General features: G+C 38.1%; 1 protein-coding gene across 1 annotated transcript in view; it reads left to right on the forward strand.

The window, feature by feature from the left end:
• The window catches only part of NDC1 (NDC1 transmembrane nucleoporin), a 43266-nt gene extending 21449 nt beyond the window's left edge, over positions 1 to 21817 (forward strand). The window contains exons 10-18 of the mRNA XM_039238351.1: positions 28 to 109; positions 1937 to 2092; positions 4468 to 4713; positions 4816 to 4931; positions 7191 to 7241; positions 9189 to 9252; positions 10042 to 10142; positions 18267 to 18427; positions 21074 to 21817. Coding sequence (XP_039094282.1) covers positions 28 to 109; positions 1937 to 2092; positions 4468 to 4713; positions 4816 to 4931; positions 7191 to 7241; positions 9189 to 9252; positions 10042 to 10142; positions 18267 to 18427; positions 21074 to 21137 — 1041 coding nt within the window. The 3' untranslated portion in view covers positions 21138 to 21817. The remainder of the gene's footprint in view (positions 1 to 27; positions 110 to 1936; positions 2093 to 4467; positions 4714 to 4815; positions 4932 to 7190; positions 7242 to 9188; positions 9253 to 10041; positions 10143 to 18266; positions 18428 to 21073) is intronic.
• The last annotated feature ends 2296 nt before the right edge of the window (positions 21818 to 24113 follow it).

Below are 24113 nucleotides of genomic sequence, written 5' to 3' on the forward strand. Positions count from 1 at the left end.
AATAATGTATATTTTTTTCCCTTTTAGTATTTGGCCTTACAAGACCTGATGTTGCTTTCTCAGTATTCTCCCTCACGAAGACAAGAAGTTTTTAGCCTTAGCCAACCAGGTATTGCTAAACGTGACAGATATAGGCATGTGTGTGCAGAAGGTGTTCGACTTAAAATTTTTGGTGACAGAGATGTATTTAATAAAATACACAACTGTGAGTCCATTAAATGAAGTTTTGATTTAAATGACATATACCATTAAATGTTTGCATTGCTGTGGTTATAAGTTATATTTCCAGGAAAGGTATTTTTAAACTTTCTTCAGCATCCTCCTTCCCTTAACCTGAAGAAATTATGAGGTAGATTGACAGTTTTAGAGCAGAGGAGCACAGTTTTAGTATCCTTAAAGTTTTCATGCTATAGAGTGTCTGAAAATCGGGTGGTCTTATTCCTAGATGGGGCATCTAAGTCTCAGAAATATTAAGTGGCTTATATACAGTTAATGCCAGAGCTGGAATAAGAAATTCTGTCATTTGACTCCTAAGTGCAGAGCTCCCTCTGTCTGTCATGCTACTTTGCCTCCCTTTAAAGAAAAGTAAAAAAGTACTAGATTTGGTGGTGACCCAAAAGAGTGCTCTCGGCACCCCTGAAACACTTTTCCCCCGTCAGTTGTTACAAACTCCTCAAGACCGCAGCTGTGCCAGTGCTCTGCCTGTTCCTGGATGGAAAGCATTCCAGCCTAGCAACCAGTGGAGAACAGAGGCCCTAGCTAGCTGCTCATCTCTGTAATCAGCTCTTCATTTTTTTGCTAACCTTGCTAATTCCCACATTATAAAAGAAACCTTCTATGGTTAAATGTTACATGGAAATGAAATTCAGTTACATAAAAATATAAATAATTAGAGCCACTCTCTCCTTTTAGTAGCATGAAAAATGCAGAGCTGATGCTGTGGAAAATTATTAACTAGCAATTCTTTTTGGTCAAACTTCGGTTCACTTAGGAATTCTCTATGCATTAAATATTTTCACCAGATACTCCAGTGAATTGTAGCAGGGTGACATGTTCTCCACTAGAGAACTTAAATTCTAGGGCATATTATTAAAGTTTCACTGGACCATCACATCGTTCTTTAGTGGTCCTGAGTTATAGCAGTGCAAAACATCCTGGAACCTACTGATGAAGTATTTTGTTTGCCTGTAGGTTAAGCTCTTGAGCTGTAAATGGGGGAAATGTTTAAGGAGGGCTCTAAGTGAAGACAGAAAGCTTATTTGGCAGCCAGAATGGGAAACCAGTTTTCAGTGGACTCCTTGGCTATTTTCAATATAGAAAGAAGCATGGTTGATTTTTATGTGGCAGCTGTGGGAAAGAAAAGTTTTAGGGAATGAAAAGATGAGAGTAAAGGAATTTTTACAAGACTGCGGATCATAGTAGTTTGTAACAGATATGTGTATAAAGTATGATAGTCTTTCCTACAGACATAATAACAAATAGGGGCCATTGTAAATGAGAATGGAAGGACGCACGGTGGGCCAGACACAGTTTATGGGTCTTTGGGGGCCATGGGGTGCATCTCACAAGACATGCTTGTGTTCGTTGTCTTAGTCTTCAGGCTGTTCAGTGCTGGTGGGGAAGTAACTCTAGTCTTTTTCACTCACACCATGCTCTAGTGTTTGGCTTTATTTCAGCAACAATTTGATAGTTTTTTTTTTTTCTTCACACTAAAATAGCAAATTTTTGCTTGTACTTTTTGGAAAATGATTTTGTCCAAACATGTATTGAACTCCTGCTGTGTATTAGATGGCAGGAGCATAAATAGTAGCTTAGCCATGGAAAGTGGGCCTTGATGCAAAGTGTAATGTAGCATTTCTTGCAGAGTTTTCTCCTCATTTTGAGAGGAGACTATAAGATTACGTACATTTTAAAAGCTGGTTTTTCAACCCCCTAGGTGGACATCCCCACAATTGGACAGCCATTTCAAGGGAGTGTTTGAACCTTTTAAACGATATGACTCAGAAACTGGTTCTCTACCAGGAAGCAGCTGCTACGAATGGGAGAATGGTGCCTTCATACTCTGTGGAACCTAAGAAATCGAATTCTCCAGGTAATGCCTGTACTACTGAGAGAGGGCAAAGTGTGTACATTTTGTTTCCTAAGAAAGATGATGGTGGTTAATCTAAAGATATGTATACATGAGTGTGAAGGATTTTTAGGGAAAATTTTTAGGGAAAGTTGATCTAATATGTGGGATACTATATTGAACCAAGAAAAAAGCCTGAGTACCATTGTAGATTGAAGAAATTAAGTCTGGTGTGCTGATGGTGTTAAAAAGGCTAACAAACTGTGGCTCATCAAACAGAAGGAAGCTTCAGCTTCCTCAGGTACAAAGCCAGGTGAAGCTTTAGAGATAGTGCTGGGGCTGGTCTTGTTGCAGTATCCCAGAGGCAGAAAGCTGCTGGCCAATGCCCAGTGAAGAGTAACTGCGTGACTGAGTGATTTCCTGGTGCGGGCATCACTTTCATGGTTTTCAGAGGGCCTGATAGTATGTTTGAAAGATGAAAGCTGAGGGGAAGAGGCACAGTGGAGGAACCTTGGCCATTTGACCAAATTCCTTAAGTCGAAGATGCCAAGGAATGTAAGACGAATGAAACAACTTAATGTCCACCTGCCTTTTGGAGCCAGGCCTTTAATGAAAATGGGCAAAACTGGCTGGGTGAGGACTGTGGTAAATGTGAGAGCACTGGCTTCATATGCACGGGAAGCTGGGGGTTAGCTTCAGTCCATTGTTCCCATGTGGGAATTTTGACCCAGTATCTGAACTTCTATGTGCCCCTACTTCCTTCCCCCCTTTTAAGAGAAGCCTGAAGTCTAAAAATATAGTGGGTGAAATTTTCCACTTTTTTTTAAAGTTTATTTATTTTGAGAGAGTATGTGGTTGTGAATGGGGGAGGGACAGAGCAAGAGGGAGACAGAATTCCAAGCAGACCCTGTGCTGTGAGCATGGAGCCTGATACGGGGCTCGATCTCACAAACCATGAGATCGTGACCCGAGCTGAAATCAAGGGTTGGATGCTTAACCAACTGAGCCACCCCAGGTGCCCTGAAATTTCCACTTTTTAAATGTTGGTAACTAATCTTGATATTTGAAAAATCACCATATGGGTCACAGTAAACATCATGACTCTCAAGGGTCATAGATGAAAATGAGAGATTACAAACGAAAAACAAGTTAGGTAAGATCATGAATGTCAGATTTTTAAAAGATTCTAGTGTTTCAGTTGTTCTCCACATTCAGATTAGCATTTATTTATTCAACAAATATTTATTGAATGCTTACTATATACCAAGCAATGTGCTAGAAACCAGAGAATCAAAGATGAAAAAACACTCTTAGAACTGACCTTTTAGTGGGAGGTACACAAATAATTACAAGACAGTGGAATTGCTAAAAGGAAGTCTGTCACAAAGGAGTCTAAACGGGTAGGATGATGATTGATCATGAAAGAAGGCCTAGCATGTATATAGAGTTTACATTTTGTAGGGATATGGAGCCATTTGAGACTTTTGAACAGGCTAGTTATATCAAATTAGCATGTTAGATCAATGCAGTCCTGGGTTGGGAGGGAATCATGGGTCTGACCAAATAGGAATTATTCATTATTTTAAATTGTTGTCACAGCCCGTTGCTCAGTGAATATTTATTTCACATTTTGCAGAACTTAAAAAACCAGTCTTAATTTTTAAATCAATTCTTCAAATATTTCCATCTGCCACTAACCTTAAAAAGTCGTTAATAAAAGTTTGGCACTTTAAATGTTTGACATTTTATAGTGGCTTTATTAAGGTAGAATACCAGTGTAATATATTTGTCTTTGTTCCTTGCCCTGGAATAGCTGGAAAAATATTCCTTTGTTTTTGTTCAGTGGAGTCTATAAATTGGTGATTATAAGATAATTTTTGAAGAAAGCGTTTATAGGTCATATTTGTGGATAATCCTGGACAAATTCGTCTCTGGTGTGACTTTCGTTAACTTAAAAAAATTCTGTGGAAAATGGATATAAGTGTGCATTTATCAGTACGCTTTCACAATACGGATTTGTTGTAGCTGAGTAATAGCTGCAGTGGGAACTTGCAGTAACATAGGATACATCCCAGTGCAATAACTGAAGTTGTTGCCGTTTAAAAATAAAATATAAATTGATAGGTTCCTTCAAAACAGCTTAGATTTAGAGAAACTGACCCCGAAGGTGAAGATCTTCTCCAGGGGAAGAAAATGAGGGAAGTTGCACCAGTTTGACAGAAGATGTAGAACACCCCTTGAGTGGTCACCAAGTTGCCGTCATAAAAGCTGGATGTGGGGAAGGTAAATGTTATGTGGAAACAAGCTACTGAACTTTGGGTAAATGCATTAAGCGAAAAACTGAGACATACAGAATTTGTTCAGGCTGCTTCTTCAGCACTGGATCTGTTCTTTTACAGAAGAAACTACGTTTCAGACCCCGAAATCTAGCCAGATGCCTCGGCCTTCAGTGCCACCATTAGTTAGGACGTCACTGTTTTCCTCAAAATTATCTACACCTGATGCAACAAGTCCCCTCGGAACCCCGTTTGGCTCTAGTGTAGTGAATCGAATGGCTGGAATTTTTGATGTAAATACCTGCTATGGGTCCCCTCACAGTTCTCAGCTGATAAGAAGAGGGCCAAGACTATGGACTTCTGCTTCTGGTGAGGACTGTTTTTTAAAGTTTGTAATGTCATAGTTGTAGAGAATCCGATATCCTCTAAGTTTTCACTTTCTTGGGTTTTTTGTTTTTTGTTTTTATTTAGATCAGCAAGTGACTGAATTTTCTAATCCTTTTGCATCTACCTCTGTTAGTGCGGAGGGTAAGACAGCAAGACAGCCCAGTATGATTTATTCATGGATTCAGAATAAACGTGAACAGGTAGGATTATAGGTTATAGGATTTGTATTTGCATGTAACATTGAGAGCGTTAAGAATCTCACAAGAGTAACCCATCAGGGATAAATAGGACTTTTTTTTATGATGCTTCATGTATTAAGTTGACTCATATGAAATTGCCAGTAATTGACTGGTTTTGAGCTATATAAATTGCAATTTCATATGACTGAGCCTAATACAACACCTTTGATGTGTGAATTCCTTTATTTAATAAACAATTACTAAGTTCTTTATATATGCAGGGTATGGTTTTAGGCACTGGGAAAACAGCAAACAAAAGTCCCTGACCATCAGTGAGCACTCAAACGTATTAAACCAGATCTCTTTGAATATAATACTGTTGTGAGGCTTATTTCATATGCTGTTAAGAAAAAAAGTTGCCATCACATGCTGTCAACTGTAAGATGCATCCTAATATGTTATATTCAAAATGTGAAAAATATGTGTCTTAAAGGGGAAGAAAGTTGATTTCTTAATACGTGCTATTTAGGAAAATAGAGCCATTAAAGGAGGTCTCCTTGATAAGTTGATACTTGATTAGAGACCTGATGGGAAGGCAGAGAACAGACAAATGCAGCAGTCCTCAGGTGGGGAGTGTGCTTGATTTATGTGAGGAACAGCATGGACACTAGTAGGTGGTGATGAAGTCAGAGAGTCAGCAGGCACATTAGTTATCGTGAAAACTGACGTTTCCTCTGATGAGATGGAAGGCCACAGGATGATTTTGTCCACAAGAATGACGTGATGTAACCTTACATCCTGAAAGTGCTGCTTGGCTGTTGCGTTGAGACTAGGCTCTCAGATGGCAGGGGCAAAAGCAGAGAGACGGTTGTAAAGCTGTGAAGTCGTCTAGTGGGAGATGATGGCATCGGTGATCAGGGTGGTTGTAGTGGAGACCGTAAGATGTGATCAAGGTCTGGATGTATTTTGAAAGTAGGTATAATAGGATTTGCTGACGATTTGGTTTTGTGAAAGAGAGAATCAGTGTTGACTTTCAAGTTTTTGGCTTGAGTATCTGAAATAATATAGTTGCAATTTATGGCGTAAATGTAACTGATTTGAAGAGATTTGATAGAGATGAGATTGGGAAATTATGAGTTTGATTCATGTCCATTTTGAGATATTTATTAGACAACCAGTTGAAAATACTGAGTAAGAACTGAGACTTTTATCCAGAGTGTAGGGGAAAGTTCTGGACTAGAAATACAAATTTGGAAGTCATCAGAATATCGACAGTATTTGAAGTCATGAGACTCCCATGAAAAAATGCTTTGGGAATGGATACAAAAGAAAAGACATGTAAGAACTGGACAGTCCAGTGACTAAAGGTCTGAGAGATGAGGAATAGCAGAGGAGACCAGGTGACTGTTGAATTGAGGAAAGAACCAAGAGAAGGGGAAGTAAGTGCCACATGCTGCTGGTACACAGCCTGAGATCCACACTAGGAATGAACTGTTGTGCTAGAAATGTGGAGGTCGTTGAGTCCTTGTCCAGGTGTTGGGTGGAGCCATGGGGATGAATGCCCGGTTGGACGGGTCCAGGAGAGATGGGAGGAATTGGAGGCCACAAGAAAAACTGATCTTTCAAGGAGTTTTGCAATAAGTGGTACAGAGAAATGGGGTAATTAGTAGCTGGAAGGAGTTGAGGGGCAAGGAAGGGCTTTATTTTTTAAGATGGGAGGAATAAAATCATTTTTAATGGAATGATTGATTAATAGCGAGGCACTACAGGCATTATACAAACTTCGGGATCCCTTTACCCTACATGTCGTTAAGTACTGCCATATCGTGAATTCACTTTCAAGTCAGTTGGGGTATATAGCTTTCAGCTTAATACTAAGAAGATTGTTTCCCACATCAAGATCAACTAATAGAAAACCATTTCATGTCTTAAGATTTCTTTTTTTGTTGTCTAAGGAAATACTTTTTTTTTTTTTTGGCATTAATTCGTCAAGGGGCAAGACAATTGTCAAGAATTGAGTAAGAAAACATCACCAGCATCAATTCAAATTCCTTTTATTGTGGGGTTAGACATGTGTACTTGAGAATGCAGTTTAGGTTAGATGGCCCATCTTAGTTCCAGTTTATAGCCCAAAGGTAGTTACTTATGTGGTTTACTGTAACTATTCTCTGTAAGGTGTGAAGTGTTTCATTAGTGTCAGGAAGAAACTGGGGATGTGTTAACATTACGTTTGAATAGATTTGAAAACTACATGTATTAATTCTTTTTTTTCCAACTCAGGTTAAGAATTTCTTATCAAAACGGGTGCTGATAATGTATTTTTTCAGTAAGGTAAGAATGTGTAGTTACAGCATTGGGAATGGGGAAAGAGGAAATGAAACAAGAAATGAAGTACTAGATTGGATTTGACTTCTAAATATGTAGCTCGATCCTAGCAGGCCAAACAGCTTGGCGTGGTGCTCCACTAAACCTCCATGTTAGTAACCGCTGCCCTAGACCCACCTCGGCTCAGTGGCTTCCTGAGTCTCCTGGCTGGGGCCACCTTTGTGCTGATATGCAGCCTCTTCCTGCAGAATGATCAAATCCATGGCGATCCTTCATGGCTCACTATCCTGCTAAAATCTTTGTGGCCAGTTTGGTGTTCAGAAGAGAGATGGCTGGATTAGATTATAGATGTTAAGCTTGTGTGATTCAGGCCACAAATGAAATGACTTTCCACCTTGTCCGTCCGCTACCCTGGCTGCCACAGGAGAGTGGCTGAATCGCAGAAGCTAAAGAGTCATTCCTTTCTCACTGACTACAGCTGTGGCATGTTAATCATTTGATGAGCAAAACTTTTGCCCATATGTAGGGGAAGGAATTTTTGTTAGCTGTTTAAATCTAACTTCTTTCGTTCTGAAGATACTGCAGTATTAGCTAATATTGTACTCAGTTAAAGTGAAAAGTGTGCACTGGTGTATAATTATTCATTTTCATTCTGTGGGAGAGAGATCTGAGTAACTCTGATAGAACATAGGCAGGCACACAGAACAAAGAATCATTTCAAGTGCTTGAAACTTTTTTCTCGCTTTGGTGGCAGGGAAGATCCACCCAACTAGCAATTACCTTTACCAGAAAGAATCTACCTCAGGCTCTCCATTAGAGCTTTGGGCAAACTATCAGCCCCTGAGGAAGCTGTCCTGTCTTCCACCAAGAGGAAGAGGGGATGTCCGAAGTTTTACTTCAGAAGGATGGGAAGAGAACCACCCTTGTGTCTTATGTATGCCATGCTCTTTTCTCTTAAGTTCCCTCGTTTAATTCTAACAGCATTCCTATCAGCTGTCTTGTTGTCCTCATTTTACAGATAAGGAAACCTGAGGTTCAGAGGGGGTCAAGTAGCTAGGCTAAGTAAGGGCACATAGCGAGGACGTGGCAGAGCAGATGCTGAACAAAGTCTCCTTTTCCCTCGGAAGTGAATGGCTGCTTTTGATTCTGATTTTGCGGGTGGATCTATTTTAAAAAGAGGAGGTGTAGACACTGCCGTTGGATGTTGAAAAATGTAACATGCCCAATGCATTCAATAGGCTTTATTGGGTGCGTTACCAAAGTCAGCATTTGTTAAAGTGGGCCAGTTGTTGCTCCCTACTATTTGACCTTGCTGTATTAAAAAGGTTGGATGGTGTTTCTTTGGAGTGGGGGTGAGGGTAGACAGTTTAAGAGCGGTAATGTGTATTTAGGCATTCTGAGGTTTTAACATTAGGTGTTCTGAGCATTTGCAACCTTGTCTTAGGTGATCTCTATACTAATCTAAGGTGGGCTGAGTATATGTAACTCTTATTTTAAGTGGGAAACTAAGACATACAGAGGTTTAGAGATTGGGCAAGAGTCGCACAATAAATTGGTGACAGACTGCTTTATTGCAGTTAAATCATATTGTATAAGAATTTCAGATTTTAGGGGGCTCCTGGGTGGCTCAGTCAGTTGAACACCTGACTTCAGCTCAGGTCATGATCTCACAGTATGTGGGTTTGAGCCCCGTATCTGGCTCTGTGCTGACAGCTCAGAGCCTGGAGCCTGCTTTGGATTCTGTCTCTCCTCTCTCTGGCCCTCCCCTGCTAGTGCTCTGTCTCTCTGTCTCTCCCAAAATAAATAAATGTAAAAAAAAAAAAAAAAATTCAGATTTTAATTCTTGAGAGGCAGCTGTAAAGTTTTTATTGTTATAGGCTACATAGTTGATAGATGAAATAACAGAGTTATTGCCCAGGAGAACTTACTTAAATGTTTTTGTTGTATTTGTAGCACCCAGAGGCGTCTATTCAGGCTGTTTTTTCAGATGCCCAAATGCATATTTGGGCATTAGAAGGTAAGCAATCTCAGTGAACTACAATTATGATTTTCATTACCAGTTAAATACTGAAGTGTAATCCATGAGAAGTCAATTCTAGACTTTGTCTCAGTCTTTTAATTTTTAGATACGTTTTTATATCTTTGTTTTCTATTGGTCATTTTTCTTTCTTAGATACTTAGGTGTGCTTTAATTTGGGCAGAAATTTTCCTGATGTATAAGCAGCGAAACTGAGTCTGGGATTCTTAACCTATCTTTTTCTACTTCAAAAAGGTGCAACAATTAATAGATTGTTTTCAACTGTCAACTTATGTTGACCTAACATATTTAACATTTTAATGTATTTAACTTAGCTTGAATATGAAAACTTAGTTGTTAAAGAACTGTTTGTTTTCATCTTCTAGATAAGGCCTTCTCAGTGCTTAAATGATACTTCCTCAGAGAGCCCTTACCTGACCACCCTAATGAAAAGTGCCCTCAACAGCTTTCGCTCTTTTCTCTTATCCTGCTTTGTTTTTCTACCACTCATCATTACCAGACACAATATCATTTAAAAACTTTTCTTCCTACTAAAATGTAGAGACCGTCATCTTATTCAGGACTGGTGTGGTTGAGCACCTTTTCTAGGTGCATATTGGAGTGCATATTCCAGTCTTTTGCCCACTTTTCTAGCATATTGCCCTTCTCCCTTATTTTAAGTTCTTTAGATTCTCAGGATATTAATCCTTTCTCAATGGATGTATTGCCAATAGATGTATTGCCTAATTTTTATTTCCTTTTAATTTTTTTTCCCCTTTTCTTTTGGAGGTCTGTCTCACTTAGTAGCAGCATCATTCACTGAAGATAGATACGGAGTTGTCCAGACCACACTACCAGCTATTCTTAATACTTTGTTGACGCTGCAAGAGGTAGGCAGTGTGTGGGTTGGGGGGAGATAGATGGTCGTGTTTTTCCCTCCCTCCCAGGTTTTTCAGTTTGTTTCTCACATATCACATTTATCAAGTAACAAAACGTATTTTAGAAGTTAAAATATGGTATTGTTCTCACCCATGGGAAATTCTAATATAAGAGAGACCAGGAAGAGAAACTTCTAGTTCGTTTATAAATAATAATTTTATATAAACAGAAAAAAGGAAGCCGCTAAGCCTCTAGTATTAATCAGATTACTTAGAGTATTAGGATTCTGTTCAGTGGTATATGTTTGGATCGTTACACAACTTGTAGCTACTAAGAATGACCTGTAGTTCATTTATCCTTGCAGATGAATATTACCTATGGGCCAGATCCCTGCTACCACGCTGGGTGCACATATTTAAAAGTAGCAGGACCTTTTAGTCCTAGACTTAAAGACAGAGATAAAACATAAGCTTCTTGCTTTTGAGTAGGCTGCCTTTCCTGACTTCACGTTGGGTGGTATGTTTTACGCTGTCTTGTCATTGTCATTGTATGTCAGGTGAGAGATCCAGACGCTGAGTGCCAAAAGCATTTCCAGGTGGGAGCTGGGCTGTGCAGTAGGTGTTCCAAAGGAGTGGTGTTGAAGTAGGCTGAAAGGAGAACGTTTGGTGCATCTTTGGGTCTTGGGAGGGAATGTACAATATGAAACATGCTTCGCCATCCTTTTCTTCCACCCTCGATTTATTTTACCTCTTAGCAAGTCTTAGGCATCAGAGCCAGTGAGTCTTTCTTCTCTCTTTGAGTTCTTTTTGTGCCCACTTTCTCATGAGTATTTTGAGACGTGTGTACATGTGTATAGTTTTATTATTTGTGCTCTTTTCCCAGCTACTTTTCTCTAAAGAAATAATTTCCTAATATTTCCCCACAACTTCTAATATTCGGCTCGCCTGACCACACAGTAGGATACCCAGGATTTGGGCATATCTTTGACACGCGTAGCATCGTTTGTTTATCATCACTCGGGTGATGTAGTTTACAGTAAAATAACAATAACAGTACAGTGCTTTGTAGTCTACGGAGCACTTACTGTGTTTTGTTTTGTTTCAGTTAGGAAGACTTAGTTTTAAATTCTCCTAATACCAAACATCTGGGGTTTTTAAAATATATTTTTTGTTTTATTTTATTTAAAATACTAATTATTCAAGTATAATTGCTACACAGTGCTTTTTAGTTTAAGGTGTACAATATAATGATTCAGCAGTTCTGTACATTGCTATGCTAGTGTTCATGCAGTAAGTGTGCTTTTAACCCCCTTCACCTATTTCACCCATCTCCCCTTTGGTAACCACCAGTTTGTTCACTGCAGTTAAGAGTCTGGGTTTTTTTTTGTGTCTCTTTTTTCTTTGTTTTGTTTCTTATGCCTAACTTTACACCCAGCAGAATGGCTAAAATAAAAAACACCAAGAAGTAAGTGTTGGCGAGGATGTGGAGATAAAGGAACCCTTATGCATTATTGGTGGGAATGCAAACTCATACAGACTCTGTGGAAAACAGTATGAGGTTCCTCAAAAAATTAAAAATAGAACTACCCTGTGATCTAGTAATTCCACTACCAGGTGTTTACTCACAGAAAATTAAAACAGTAACTTGAAAAGATATATGTATCCCTGTGTTTACTGCATTTACTTACAACAGCCAAGATATGAAACCATCCCAAGTGTGTCCATCCATAGATGCATGAATAAAGAAGATGTGGGACACACACACTCAAAGGAATGTTACTCAGCCATAAAAGAGGATGAGATCTTGCCATTTGCAACAACGTGGATAGATCTAGAGGGTATTATGCTAAGTGAAATAAGTCGGTTAGGGTCAACTGGGTGGCTCGGTCAGTTGAGAGTCTGACTCTTGATTTCAGCTCAGGTCATGATCACAGGTTGTGGGATCAAGCCCCACATTAGGTTCTATGCTGATTGTGGTGCCTGCTTGGGATTCTCTCTCCCTCTTTCTCTGTTCCTCTCCCCTGCTCACTCGTTCTCTCTCTCAAAAAATAAGAAAAGAGAAATAAATCGAAGACAAATACCATAAACTTTCACTCATACTGTTATTTTTTTTGATCCTCATAACTACCTTGTGAAGGAAGTAGGATGGAGGTGTTTTAGGCCTTATTTTATAGATGAGGGAGGCTTGTTTCAGGTATCACTCATAAGCCTCATAGGTTGCAGAGCTGGGACTTGAACCTGAGCTGTTTGCAGGGCATTAGCAGTGTAGAACTGTGGATTTGACGGCTCAGAGACCCTTGACCAATATTCTTTCAGAAGTTGGAGTTCATTCTTTGGAGAATCCTGTGCTGCTCTACCTAATGTCTGGGTGCTCTGCTAAAGAAATGATTCTTCTTTAAGGTTTTAACAGCTCCATAAGTTTGAATAAGACCTATTGTATATGGTTGTATTTCTCTCAAAAAGTCTATATCTACTGGTATGACTTATTTAAGATTATGCCCAGTAAATGGTGGAGTCAGATTTGAAAACCAGGCTCCTAGACCCCAGGTCCTTTGCCTCTGTGAGGGCTTGGTATGCCTATACTAACCTCCTTTCCTGAGGTTGAATGGCAGCATGTTTGAAGGACCAAAGTGTGAGATCTAGAGCCAGTCCTACCTGTGTCTAAATCCTAGAAATACATTTACCATATTTCATTGAATCTAAGATATCCTTAATTAGAAGATACATCACCATTTCAGAAATTTTAAAATGGTGATGGGGGGGAGTGCATTGTATAACCAGTAAATATAGCAATCTCTGAACATCAGGTTCTGTATCTGGAAAATGGAGATAGTAATAGTAGTACTTACCTCATGGGGATATGAAGAATGAATGAGGTCAGGACTCAGGGTGCCTGTCCCATATTAAGTGCCCCAAAAATGTAAACTTTTATTGCTTTGTTATATGACAGAATTCTTAGTGTGCAGGAGAAAAGATCTTTCAAGATTAAAAAAAAAGTATTGCTATCAGTACTGTTAGCATGCAGTCAAAGAGACATAGTGTCAGATGCCCAGTTCAAGTCCAGGCTCTAGTACTTTCTGAGTGATCAAGGGGAATTTATTAAACATCTTTCAGATTAGTGTCTTCATCTTTAAAATAGAAATAGTGCCTTGCAGAGTTATTTTGAGTGTTAGAGATAAAGTCCGTAGAGTCCGGAGTGGTGTCTCAAGTTATCAATTGCCTGGCAATAATCAAACAGTTGCCATGTGCTAAGATATAGACTAGAGAAAGACCGACATGATTGCAGCCCTCTAGCTTACAGAGTATAAAACAGATAACCTATGAATAATTAACAACAATTGTGATGAGTGCCACAATGTATAGAAATGCAAAATGATCAGAGAACATAAAACAGCTAGGCAATAAATAGCACATGCAGTTATAAAAACATCTAATTAAATGAAATAGTTGTGATGTTAGCATGGTGGCTTTGCTAGCAAATTATTTTATTATTTAAATGAGGTAACATATATAAAGCAGATTACTCAGTCCTGGCTCACGGTAACTGCCATCAGTAAATGTAGCTATCAGCATCATCTAACAGTAGTATCTCATAGCTGTGGTTTTCTCCAGGGGCAGTTCCGTTCCCCAGGAGACTTTGGGCAATGTCTGGAGACATTTGGATTGTCACAGATAGAGGGGGAGTGCTTCTGGAGTCTGTTGTGGAGCCAGGGACGCCACTAAACAGCCTGTACTGCACAAAGCGGCCCCCATGACTGACAAATACCTGGGCCAAGATGTCAGTAGTGCTGAGGTTGAGGAGCTCTGCTCTTTAGGTGTTCTCCTTACCATTTGTTTGGGATTCTGGCTTTAGTGGAATAAACCTTTATTTTAACTAGGTTGTAGGTAAGATCCTTGAGACCAGGGGCTTTCAAAGCTCTGCACAGTGGACAATTTGTTAATGATACTGATAGATAAATATGCACAGGAGAGCAACTAGAGGTTTCTCTTTATTTGGCTTTTGTGCATATAAATATAAATGGGCCAAAAGTGCCTATTTTCATAGTATAGCCCTATTTTAGGGTTTCATAAGGGCTAACATAAGGCCTTCTTGGCATTTTTAATTTTTCCTGAAGAGTATATTGTTTAGTGGTGTACTGTACCTACTGCTCACCCTTTCCATTGTTTGGGATAATTCTTAACTAGATATTTGAGATTCCAGTTGTGTAATCTGTGTCTTCAGAAGCCACATGTAGTACATAAAGTGAATGCTCAATAGATACTTGTTTAATCTCACAACTTATTATGTACTTCAGTTCTACTATGGGGCACATCGTTAAATATTGTAAACTGATGTTTTCCCAGATGGAAGTTATTCATGTACCACTTTCATAGTTTTTACTGTAACCATTTATTACCATATGTTATTGTGATAATTGTAGTCATATTTGTATGCCACCTGAACTGTTATTTACTTATTTATAAGTATTTTAAGTCACTCATTTTAAGCTTAATTAATTCATTAATTTGGATTTTATTTTTAAGTAATTTCTATACCTAACATGGGACTTGAACTCAACAACCCTGAGATCAAGAGTCTCATGCTCTACCAACTGAGTCAGTAAGGTGCCCCTAACTTAAATTTATTGAAAAGGGGGCGCCCGGGTGGCTTAGTCGGTTAAGCGTCCGACTTTCGCTCAGGTCATGATCTCACGGTTCGTGGGTTCGAGCCCCGCGTTGGGCTCTGTGCTGACTGCCAGCTCAGAGCCTGGAGCCTGTTTCAGAGTCTGTGTCTCCCTCTCTCTGCTTCTCCCTCATTCATGCTGTTTGTCTCTGTGTCTCGCAGAAAAATTTAAAAAACATTAAAAAAAATCAGCAGTCTACAGAAAGTAACTTAACCATTTAAAATAAATAAGTATATAAATCTAAGATGTATTTTGGAATCTTAGTGATTTTACATGTCTGTTATCTTGAAATAAAAAGATTCAAGATTTGCTGTTTGATCATCCTAGGAATTATTTCACCATTATTCATTAGTTATTCCCACTTGTGGTAAAAAGAAAGCCCAATAAGAAACAGGAAAATGATGGAATCACATAGTATTACATCATCTTTCAAGAAGAGTATATAAGCAATCTGAACATATATCCTTATAGTCTTTTTTAAAACTTTTCATTGAATGTAGTTACTAATTCAGAATTTAAAAGTTTTTTGCTCACACTGGCAATGGGAAGAAAATTGCCAGTATATTTGATATATTTAGATAAATGAGAAGATGAATGCAAATAGCATTCTAGACTAGCCCTGTCAGAAATATAATGCGATGTAATTTTACATTTTCTAATAGTTACATTAAAAAAATACAGGTGAGGTTAATTTTAATGATATATTTTATTTAACTCAGCATATCTAAAATAAAATTTTATTATGTAATTAGTACAAAATTATTAATGAGATACTTTATACCTATTTTTTATTTTAGAGCATGCGCGGGTCAGGTAGGGGGGCAGAGTTAGAGAGAAAGGATCTTCAGCACTCTCCACGCTCAGTACAGAGCCTGACTGAAATCAAGAGTTTGGATGCTCAGCTGACTGAGCCACCCAGGAACCCTGAGATATTTTATGTATTTTTTAACACTAAGTTCTCAAAATCTGATGTGTACTTTTCACTTAGGCAATCTCAGTTCAGACCTGCCACATTTCCATTTATCTTAATGGTTACCATATTGGATCACACAGCTCTAGATTTTAATGAAAATCATAGAAGAGGAATTTTAAACTGAATCTTCAGATGATAGATATATGTTCTCAAACTCAAAAATTGATGACAGAACGATGTATTTTTAAGGAGAAAGGAAATATATGTGATATTCTTATTCAGTAAGTCATTCAAGAGGAAGGACTTTGTCCCAAAATCTTTTATAATAAGAACCTGTGAATCATCTGATTTTCTTGAAAGAATATGGACAGTATTCTTCCATTTTCTGTGATATTTTGCCGCAGAATTTACTTTAAATTGTTCATAAGTGGATAAATGCTGAAGGGATACAAAGGTGTGTACAGAGGTGATTGGAAGGAAATAGATGATGTTGAAATGAAAACACTCACTAGATTTGTCATTTGAATTTTTCTTTATAAAGCTAAGACTGAAAATGTTTTACAATTATGGTACAAGGAAAATGGCTAAATTCTCTTCAACAAAATTATGAGCTGTCAAAAGTTTTTTTAAAAATAATTGCATTTCGATGGTATCATTATTCTGTAGATGTAGATGTTTTTGTAAGATAATTTTAAATTATAAAAAGGGACCATTGGACCCAAGTAGTAAATGATGATAACTACTTTTCCTGGTCTAATGAAGATTAATGAGAAAGTTTGCAAGAAAATTGAAGCGGGAGTAACTTTTCCATTATGATTCAGTGTTGTCTAATGTTGCTCAGGTATGTCACTGAATACCATCTCCCATTCCGCCTCAACTTATTTCAAGTACATCCTGGTCTTAGGAAACACTCTTATAAATTACTGTTAAAAGAATAAATGATTGGACTTGAACTTATCCTGGCAGACCGAACACACACATTAAATCTAGTTCCTTCCCCCAAACTCTGCTAAACCACAGTAAAAGGATTTTTAAAGAGAGATAAATCCACCAACAGGAGAGGAGACAACAACAGAGTCTTCAAAGCTGGAGAGGAGATGGTTGAGATCACTAACTTAGTAGATCCCAGAAGCAAATCTGAAGTTGGTAGTGGGACAGGCCCCCAGTACCTCTGGAACTGCGGATGAAAGGACAGGTACCAAAGTAAGAATGATGGCTGAGAGCTGTTTGAAAATTAGTGAGATCCCTAGATTGTCTACTGGTGCTGCTGCCTCCAGCAGTGAAGATTTGTCCTTTAGAGAGGGTAGAGCACCGGGCTCTCTGGGCTGGCAGAGTTGTGAGTGGACATGACAGCCACGCCTGTGGGTTCTGTATTATAGGATAGGGGTATACTTGCCTGCGTAAAGGCCCTCCAGACAAGGTACTGGAAAACTCTTCTCTGGGAACTCTGACTAATCCAAGAAGAAAAACAAAGTTACTGAGTCCGGGACTCACTTTAAAAAATCCATGCAGATCACCTCTTGTGAAGCCTGTTGTCAGTAATCTCTGTGTACTCAGTGCTTTTGGTCAGCTTTTTAGGAGGCCCCTTTCACAGTCATGAGCCAGGGATCACTAGATTTTTGAGCACAGTCTCTAAGGCAGAAGATAAAGACCAAAGAAGCAAAGGCAGAGCAAGTAGCTTGGAAGAAACTGTAAAAACAAAACACCAGAACCACAACAAACATCAAAATCCTCAAATAGGAGAGGATGTTACATCCTTGAAACAAAACTAGGATGCTAAAATAAAAAGGATCACTCAGATGATATAAAGGAGTTCTTGAAATTAAAAACATGATGGCAGAAATCATTTTAACTGTTGTTTTTAGTTCTTTTGGTAGTTATATCCATAACTATGAATGGTAATCTTACAGTATTATTTCTTGTCACTGTAGTATTATCTTGCTGTAGTAGTTTAATACACTTAAACTTCTGTATCTTCAGTTCTTGCTTTTCTTAACGTAGTTATATCATTTAAAAATTATATTATTTACCTTTGGCCTTCAAAAAGATATACTTAAATCTATATTTCTTTTTCTATCAAGTAGAAGTCAGTTTAACTTGTGAATTCTCTCTCTCCCTACCTATTCTTGCTCATAGATGTTTTATCATCTACAAATGAAGATAAGGTAGTTTAGTAAATAACTATGTAAAGCATAAAGTTTCAGTCTTTTTTTTCCTTTTTGCTGAGATTTATAATAAAAGTACTCTTAGCCATCGCACATCAGCAGAGTAGGTATCTGTATTAGGTTTCCAAGCTTTGCATTTTCAAGACTGTTGCAGAATGGCTACTCTTCAGAGGACAGGTCTGGATTTTTCTCTGCTAACTGCTCTAGTGGCTCAGCTTCCACTGCGTGGTCTTTCAGATGGTTTTGACTGACCAAAAAAGTGTTCTCTAGTCTGTTTGTAGGATGTGTGTATCTGTCTATCAATTTATTTGAAATAAAATCTCCTTGATTCTTTGGACTAATAAGGCTTTCTTGATAGTCTGAACTAATGTGCCTTCTTTCTTTCTTGATCTAGGCAGTTGACAAGTACTTCAAGCTTCCTCATGCTTCCAGTAAACCGCCTCGGATTTCAGGAAGCCTCGTGGACACTTCTTATAAGACATTAAGATTTGCTTTTAGAGCATCACTAAAAACTGCCATCTATCGAATAACTACTACATTTGGTGAACATCTGAAGTAAGTTTACCTGTTTTAATCCATGATAAGAATCTACTTTCAGGAGTTCCCATAAGAAACAGGTATGAGAATTATAAAGGTGCACGTGTTCAACATGTAACGTTTGTGATTCCTACTGAGAATTAACAGCCTTGATTTAGACTTTATATTTTAAAAATTGGGCCTATCATATAAGCTTTAGGGCCTTCTTTCAGATGGACAACAAAGAGGATAGAAAGTTAAAAAAGCAGCAAATGTAATTATGTATATATATATATATATTTTTTTTAATTGCCAAAACATCCTTCCCAGAGAAAAAAGGCAAAAAATGGATTACCTTTCCAGAAAAGCATATACAAAATAATTCTGACATTACATCTTGGTCAGCTAACTAAGACTTGGGGTGAGCAGAGTGTTCCATAAGTGAGTCCTTGGTGCTTTGTGAATCATACTGGAAAAACGATGACAGATCATGACACCTTTGGAAACAGAACCAGAAAGAAAACCACAAATGCCAGGCCTGTTTATATTTAGTTTCATTGATGTTTACTGCTTTCTTCTCATGAAATAATCCAGATCGGCAGGATAAGGGATGCTAGTTTATTAACTAAACTGTGTTTATCACAGTTATAAATGAACTTAAGAAGACACAAAAGATTGCTTTTTCTGTGTGCGGTCAATGAGTAGTTTAGAACTTCCGCATACTGACTGCTTTTAGAAAGAGTAGTGTATTTCCTTTTAATTCCACAATGCACGAGTAATAGCAGGTTTTTATGGGATGCTTAGCTCTGTGTGGCAATGTAAAGAGCAATAGATAATCTCTGTTTCAGACGCTTATTCACTTGTTTAAAAACAAACAAAACGAATTATGGAGTGCCTTCTAGATCTGTGCTCTCCAATATGTTAAGTCCATATTACTGTTTAAATTTAAGTTAACTAAAAATTCAGTTTGTCAGTAAAGCTGGTCACATTTTAAGTCCTCAGTAACTTAAAATGGCTAGTGGCTAGTGGCTACTGTAGTGGACATCTTAGGTCTAAAACATTTGTGTCATTGCAGAAAGTTTATCAAGACAGCACTGTTCTAGACAGTACACTTAGCACTTTAAATACATTGTTTCATTTCCTTCTCTCAAAGAGTCTATGAGGTATAGAGGTTATTATTATATAGATATGGAAACTGAGGCTCAAGGAGATTAAGGACTTGCCTAAAAGCACAGTCTAGTTGCTGTTAGAACATGAACCTGAAATCAGGTCTTTCTTACTCGTAAAATACCACCACTTCTCCCTGTGGTGAATAGACTGCCTCTGAGATGTGAACTGCCATGGAGGATGCTTGATGAATGTGGAGCATGAAATATGTGTATTCATGATAGAGCAGAAGCAGGGAGAAAGGAGGAAATAGAGAGTTTTAGGTAAGGAAGGGGGATGGATGACGGCTATAAAGAAAATTATGAGACTGAAATTCTGCCTTAGTTTCTTTTTTCTGAGCCATCTTTCATATACGATGAGGTCAGCAGAGACTGTTGTATGTCTAAGACCAAATGGTATGGTGGGAAAAAAGATTTGGAGTTAAAATGCCTGGATTTGTGTCCGGTTACATCATTGACTACCTGTGGTTATGTCAAGTTACCTAATGGTTTAACTTGCCCACGATTATGCAGAACCAGAATTCAGACTCCAGTCTTTCTGACCCTAGTGTTCTAACGGTGTCTACTCTTTACCAGGAGGCTGAGTTGTCTCCTCTAATCTCTGACCTTTGTGATACTGTTTGCCCTCCTGTGAAAAGGGTATGTTATCTGGCCTCACCAGCACCCGGAGGGAGTCCACATAGTAAAGTACTTGAAATGGTTCAGTTAGAGGCACCTGGTTTAAGCAAGCAGCGATATGTATTTATAAGGCGATTTGGGATGATTTGAAGCAGAATTATTGTAATAAGACTTCTTGGTCACTTTTACAAGTGGAAACTTTCTATAACCTGGATTTTTATCATTTAATAATACCATCTTCAGCAACTAGAAAACCAGAATTGTATTCAATTTTTGCCCAAAAGTTTGAAAGAAATTTTTATACTAATTATAGAATATATTTGCTCCACTTTTGTCAAGGTAATGTATAATTTTCATGGGGGGCGAGGGTAGGGAGAGAACTCGATTTCCCCATCCAAGACATAACTTATGTTCAAAGGGAAAACTAAATCTAAACCACCAAGCTGTTACCTTTGAAAACGATTAGTGGAGTCTATTGTGTTTTAACCAAACATTTTAGTTTAAAGGATTTTATATTAAAGGCAATTCAAATACTCCACAACTCAAAGATAATGTTGGAATCTGGTTTAAATAAAATAATAAAATCCAGAAAATCTACTGCAAGGCCTGGAACTCTGCACAGCAGGTTCCACAGCAGAGCAGGTTAAAATCGATGCTTTCACTTGTCAGTCTTAATTTGCTTTGGTCTCTTAGAAGGTAGAAGAATGCCGTTACTGAATGTGAGCCCTCCTCCTCATTAGATTAAGGAGGGTTTTCATCCAGCTTTCTCAGAAGTACTAAATAAGTGAGGATTTCTATTCGTTTTTAATTGTTTTGAAAAATATTGACTCTGTGCTCTGTGGTTCACTTAATATGCTTAATGTAAAATAAAGCTTATGCTTTGAATTTATGTTTCATTTAGTGCTGTGCAAGCATCTGCAGAACATCAGAAAAGACTTCAACAGTTCTTGGAGTTCAAAGAATAGCTCAGTAATATAAACTGTGTTCATTACACTGCTGATACAGCTACAGATGGGACAGTAAATGTTCAGCATTCTTGGATCAGAAGAAAATGGACTAATTAGATGCTTCCTTTGTCGTGGTGGTTGCTTTGAAAACTATACTTTAATGGGAGAAATCATGGAAAGAAATTCCTAACAGAATAACCGAAAACCCCCTTTTCTGTACCGATGTCTTTTTGTGTGTGTGGTATAATAAAATCTTTATTCAATTTTACAGAAGCCTCTATGGCACTAGAAATGTCTTTAGCTTCTATAGCTTAATAATGATAACTGGAAAATTTTTAGAATTTACTTTTGAGCGAAGTAGAACCAGTTCATAAGGTAAAATAGATTGACTTGATTTGGTCCTCCTGATTGTTGTGAGAGTTTAACTCTCTGTACACTCGAAATACATGAACTTTGTAAGACTAGTTTCTGCTTACTGATGAAAATGGTAACAGTGGAGAAAAATTCACAGAAAAATTATTGTTTAAAGGACATGTTTTGTTAATCTGGTAAGTTGTGTTTTTCTTTCCAGGGACAAATTAAATTTGCATGATTGTCCAAAGTCTCGATTTACAGATGCTAACTCTCTATAAAGGAATGTGGAAGAATTCAGTTCTTAAGTTACAAGATTAAACATTCACATTTGATTTTTGAAAGACGATTGACTGACAACTATAAATTTGTTTTGCATCATGCTAGTAAACAATAAGTGTACGGGTTTTTTCCCCACTAGTTTTCCTTTCTTTTTCTGGAACAAAACATTAAGTGGTTGCAGAGCTTTTTAAGTGAGAGAAAAAGTTTTGCAACAAAAACCAGGAAACTTTCCCTTTTTTCCCCTCCACCCTTCATCTTCATTAGATCAAATTATTTGGTGAAGCTCGTTTGGCCTCACAGAGGGAGCAGCCTTTTCTGTGTTAACTGGCTAATAAAAATATATTAGGAAAATCTTTACAACAAGAAACAACTTAGTCATCAAATAGCAAGTGAAACCAAAATGTCAGAGGGCTTACTGTACTTGGGAGTATATTGTATGTCCCCAAAATGAGCAAAGTAATTTTATAATTTATTAGATCAGCTTCTTGGGAGATGGAAGATTGGAAATCCCACTGGTAGGTATTCACTGGACTAGTGTTGGACTGAAATGCTCCCTTGTAATTCTTTTCCTATTATCTTTTCCCTCCACCCTCTCCCAGTTTTTTCTTTAAAGTCAGCACAGTATTGTATATGAATCTTTAATGTGGTATATATGTCTACCATTTGTCTGATTACTTGATGTATTATATCTTTATTCCTTTTATTTGTTGCCCCATCAGCCAGCACATGCCAAATTATAAATGAATCCTGCTGGCCTTCAGAGCGTCATTAGGAGACAGTTCCCTAGTTGTCAAGTGTTTGGAGTATTTAGGCTAATTGCCATTGCTTTATTTTTTCTTTCCGTTTTTTCATCTGAAGTGGAGTGATCTCTTTTTTGAATATGAAAATTAAATTTTGAATGTGGTAGTTCCTTGCAGATGTCCAGAAGAGTGTGGTGAGGTTGACCGAAGACTGTTGAGTTCCATGTTTTGGAGCCCTTGAGTCTTTTCTGTTGCACTCTGTGCTGTCTATCCCTGGCTGAGGCATTTTGGGAGAAAAAGACTCTTAACCTTCTGTTTCCCTTAAAGAATTGTGGCACTTCACCCACTGGATCCCTGAGACTGACAAAGAGATGGTTCCTGTAAGCTCTGAGTGACTTGGGTAAAGTATCTGGCCAGGTTTAGGTTTTTTCCATTTCCCATATGCTTTGGGAAAAAGTATATGTGGTGAATAATGTGAAAATTTCTGGAGAGGTGTTCATGCCTATTTTCTCTCAAGGGAATGTGCTGTGTACAAAATACAGGTCACATAATGTCTGCCTGGTAGAGGTCTGGAAAGAGCCACCCCAAATCTGGATTGTGTTTAGTAGATAAGAGAGGCAGTTCCTTTTCCCCATTATGTTGAGGTAGGCTGTTGCTCGGCCTACACACCATCTGTTGAGGTAGGGCATTGCTCGGCCACTTGCTGTTAAAGGGAGCTCCTTCTCCTGTGTACAAGGAGGAGGGTCTTAGAAAGGCCAACAAGAAACATTTCCTTTGATGAAGTCCTATCCTGTTTGTGAGCCCAGTGATGCTATATAACATTGGCCTGAAAATTAGAGTGTTCTTTAAAAGCTTTTCTCTGACGGTCAGTAAAAACTGGTTCTTTTCAGCTCTTGTAATGTTTGCTTCACCTTATGGGAGGAGTAAGTACACGTAGCTTCTTTCCTGGGGAACTGAGAAACTGTCCTAGAATGAACCATGTACAGTTGAGTAGATGTGGGTAAGCAACAATTTGTTATTTTGCTGGATTTGTTCCTTGATAGTTGTTTTGTGTGTCTTCCTGTAAATATGATAATCTGTTTATATCCTTTTGTATATTGCTGATACTGAATTGGGTAGAAAAATAAATTGACAGTTTTTCTAAATGGGACTATTAATTAAAATATGTGTATCCTCAAAGTCAATTATTTAATGTCTGGTGTGTGTGGGTGTGTGTGTGTGTGTGTGTGTGTGTGTTCCTTTAGCTATTTCAGCCAAGCCTCAGTTACTTGCAAAACTTGAAAAGGTTTAACTTCTTGATAAATTAGTGATTGCCTGTAACTGAACTACTTTGGTGGGTGATTTTTGTTCAGTGATAACTAAGGAACCTGAATTCTGAAGGTCTCTTTCTTCCTTGTCTTGGCTGCCTTTCTTCTAGTACTGAACAAATGATGTAGGTGCTGAAAGCCATCTCTTAATAGAAGTTTCTTTTCTTGCCAGAATAGTGTTTCTGAATGGATCATATTCCCCTCGGCTCACAGTTAGTCTGTCAATTTTTCTTAAATGAGTCTCAGTCTGAACTTCGTCTCAAGGTTATTGAGGTACTACACGAAGGCCCTCAACTCCCTCTTTTGCTCTCCCA

This window comes from Hyaena hyaena, unplaced genomic scaffold (genome assembly GCF_003009895.1).
Source record: "Hyaena hyaena isolate Hyena2069 unplaced genomic scaffold, ASM300989v1 scaffold_5, whole genome shotgun sequence".
NCBI classification, from domain to species: domain Eukaryota; kingdom Metazoa; phylum Chordata; class Mammalia; order Carnivora; family Hyaenidae; genus Hyaena; species Hyaena hyaena.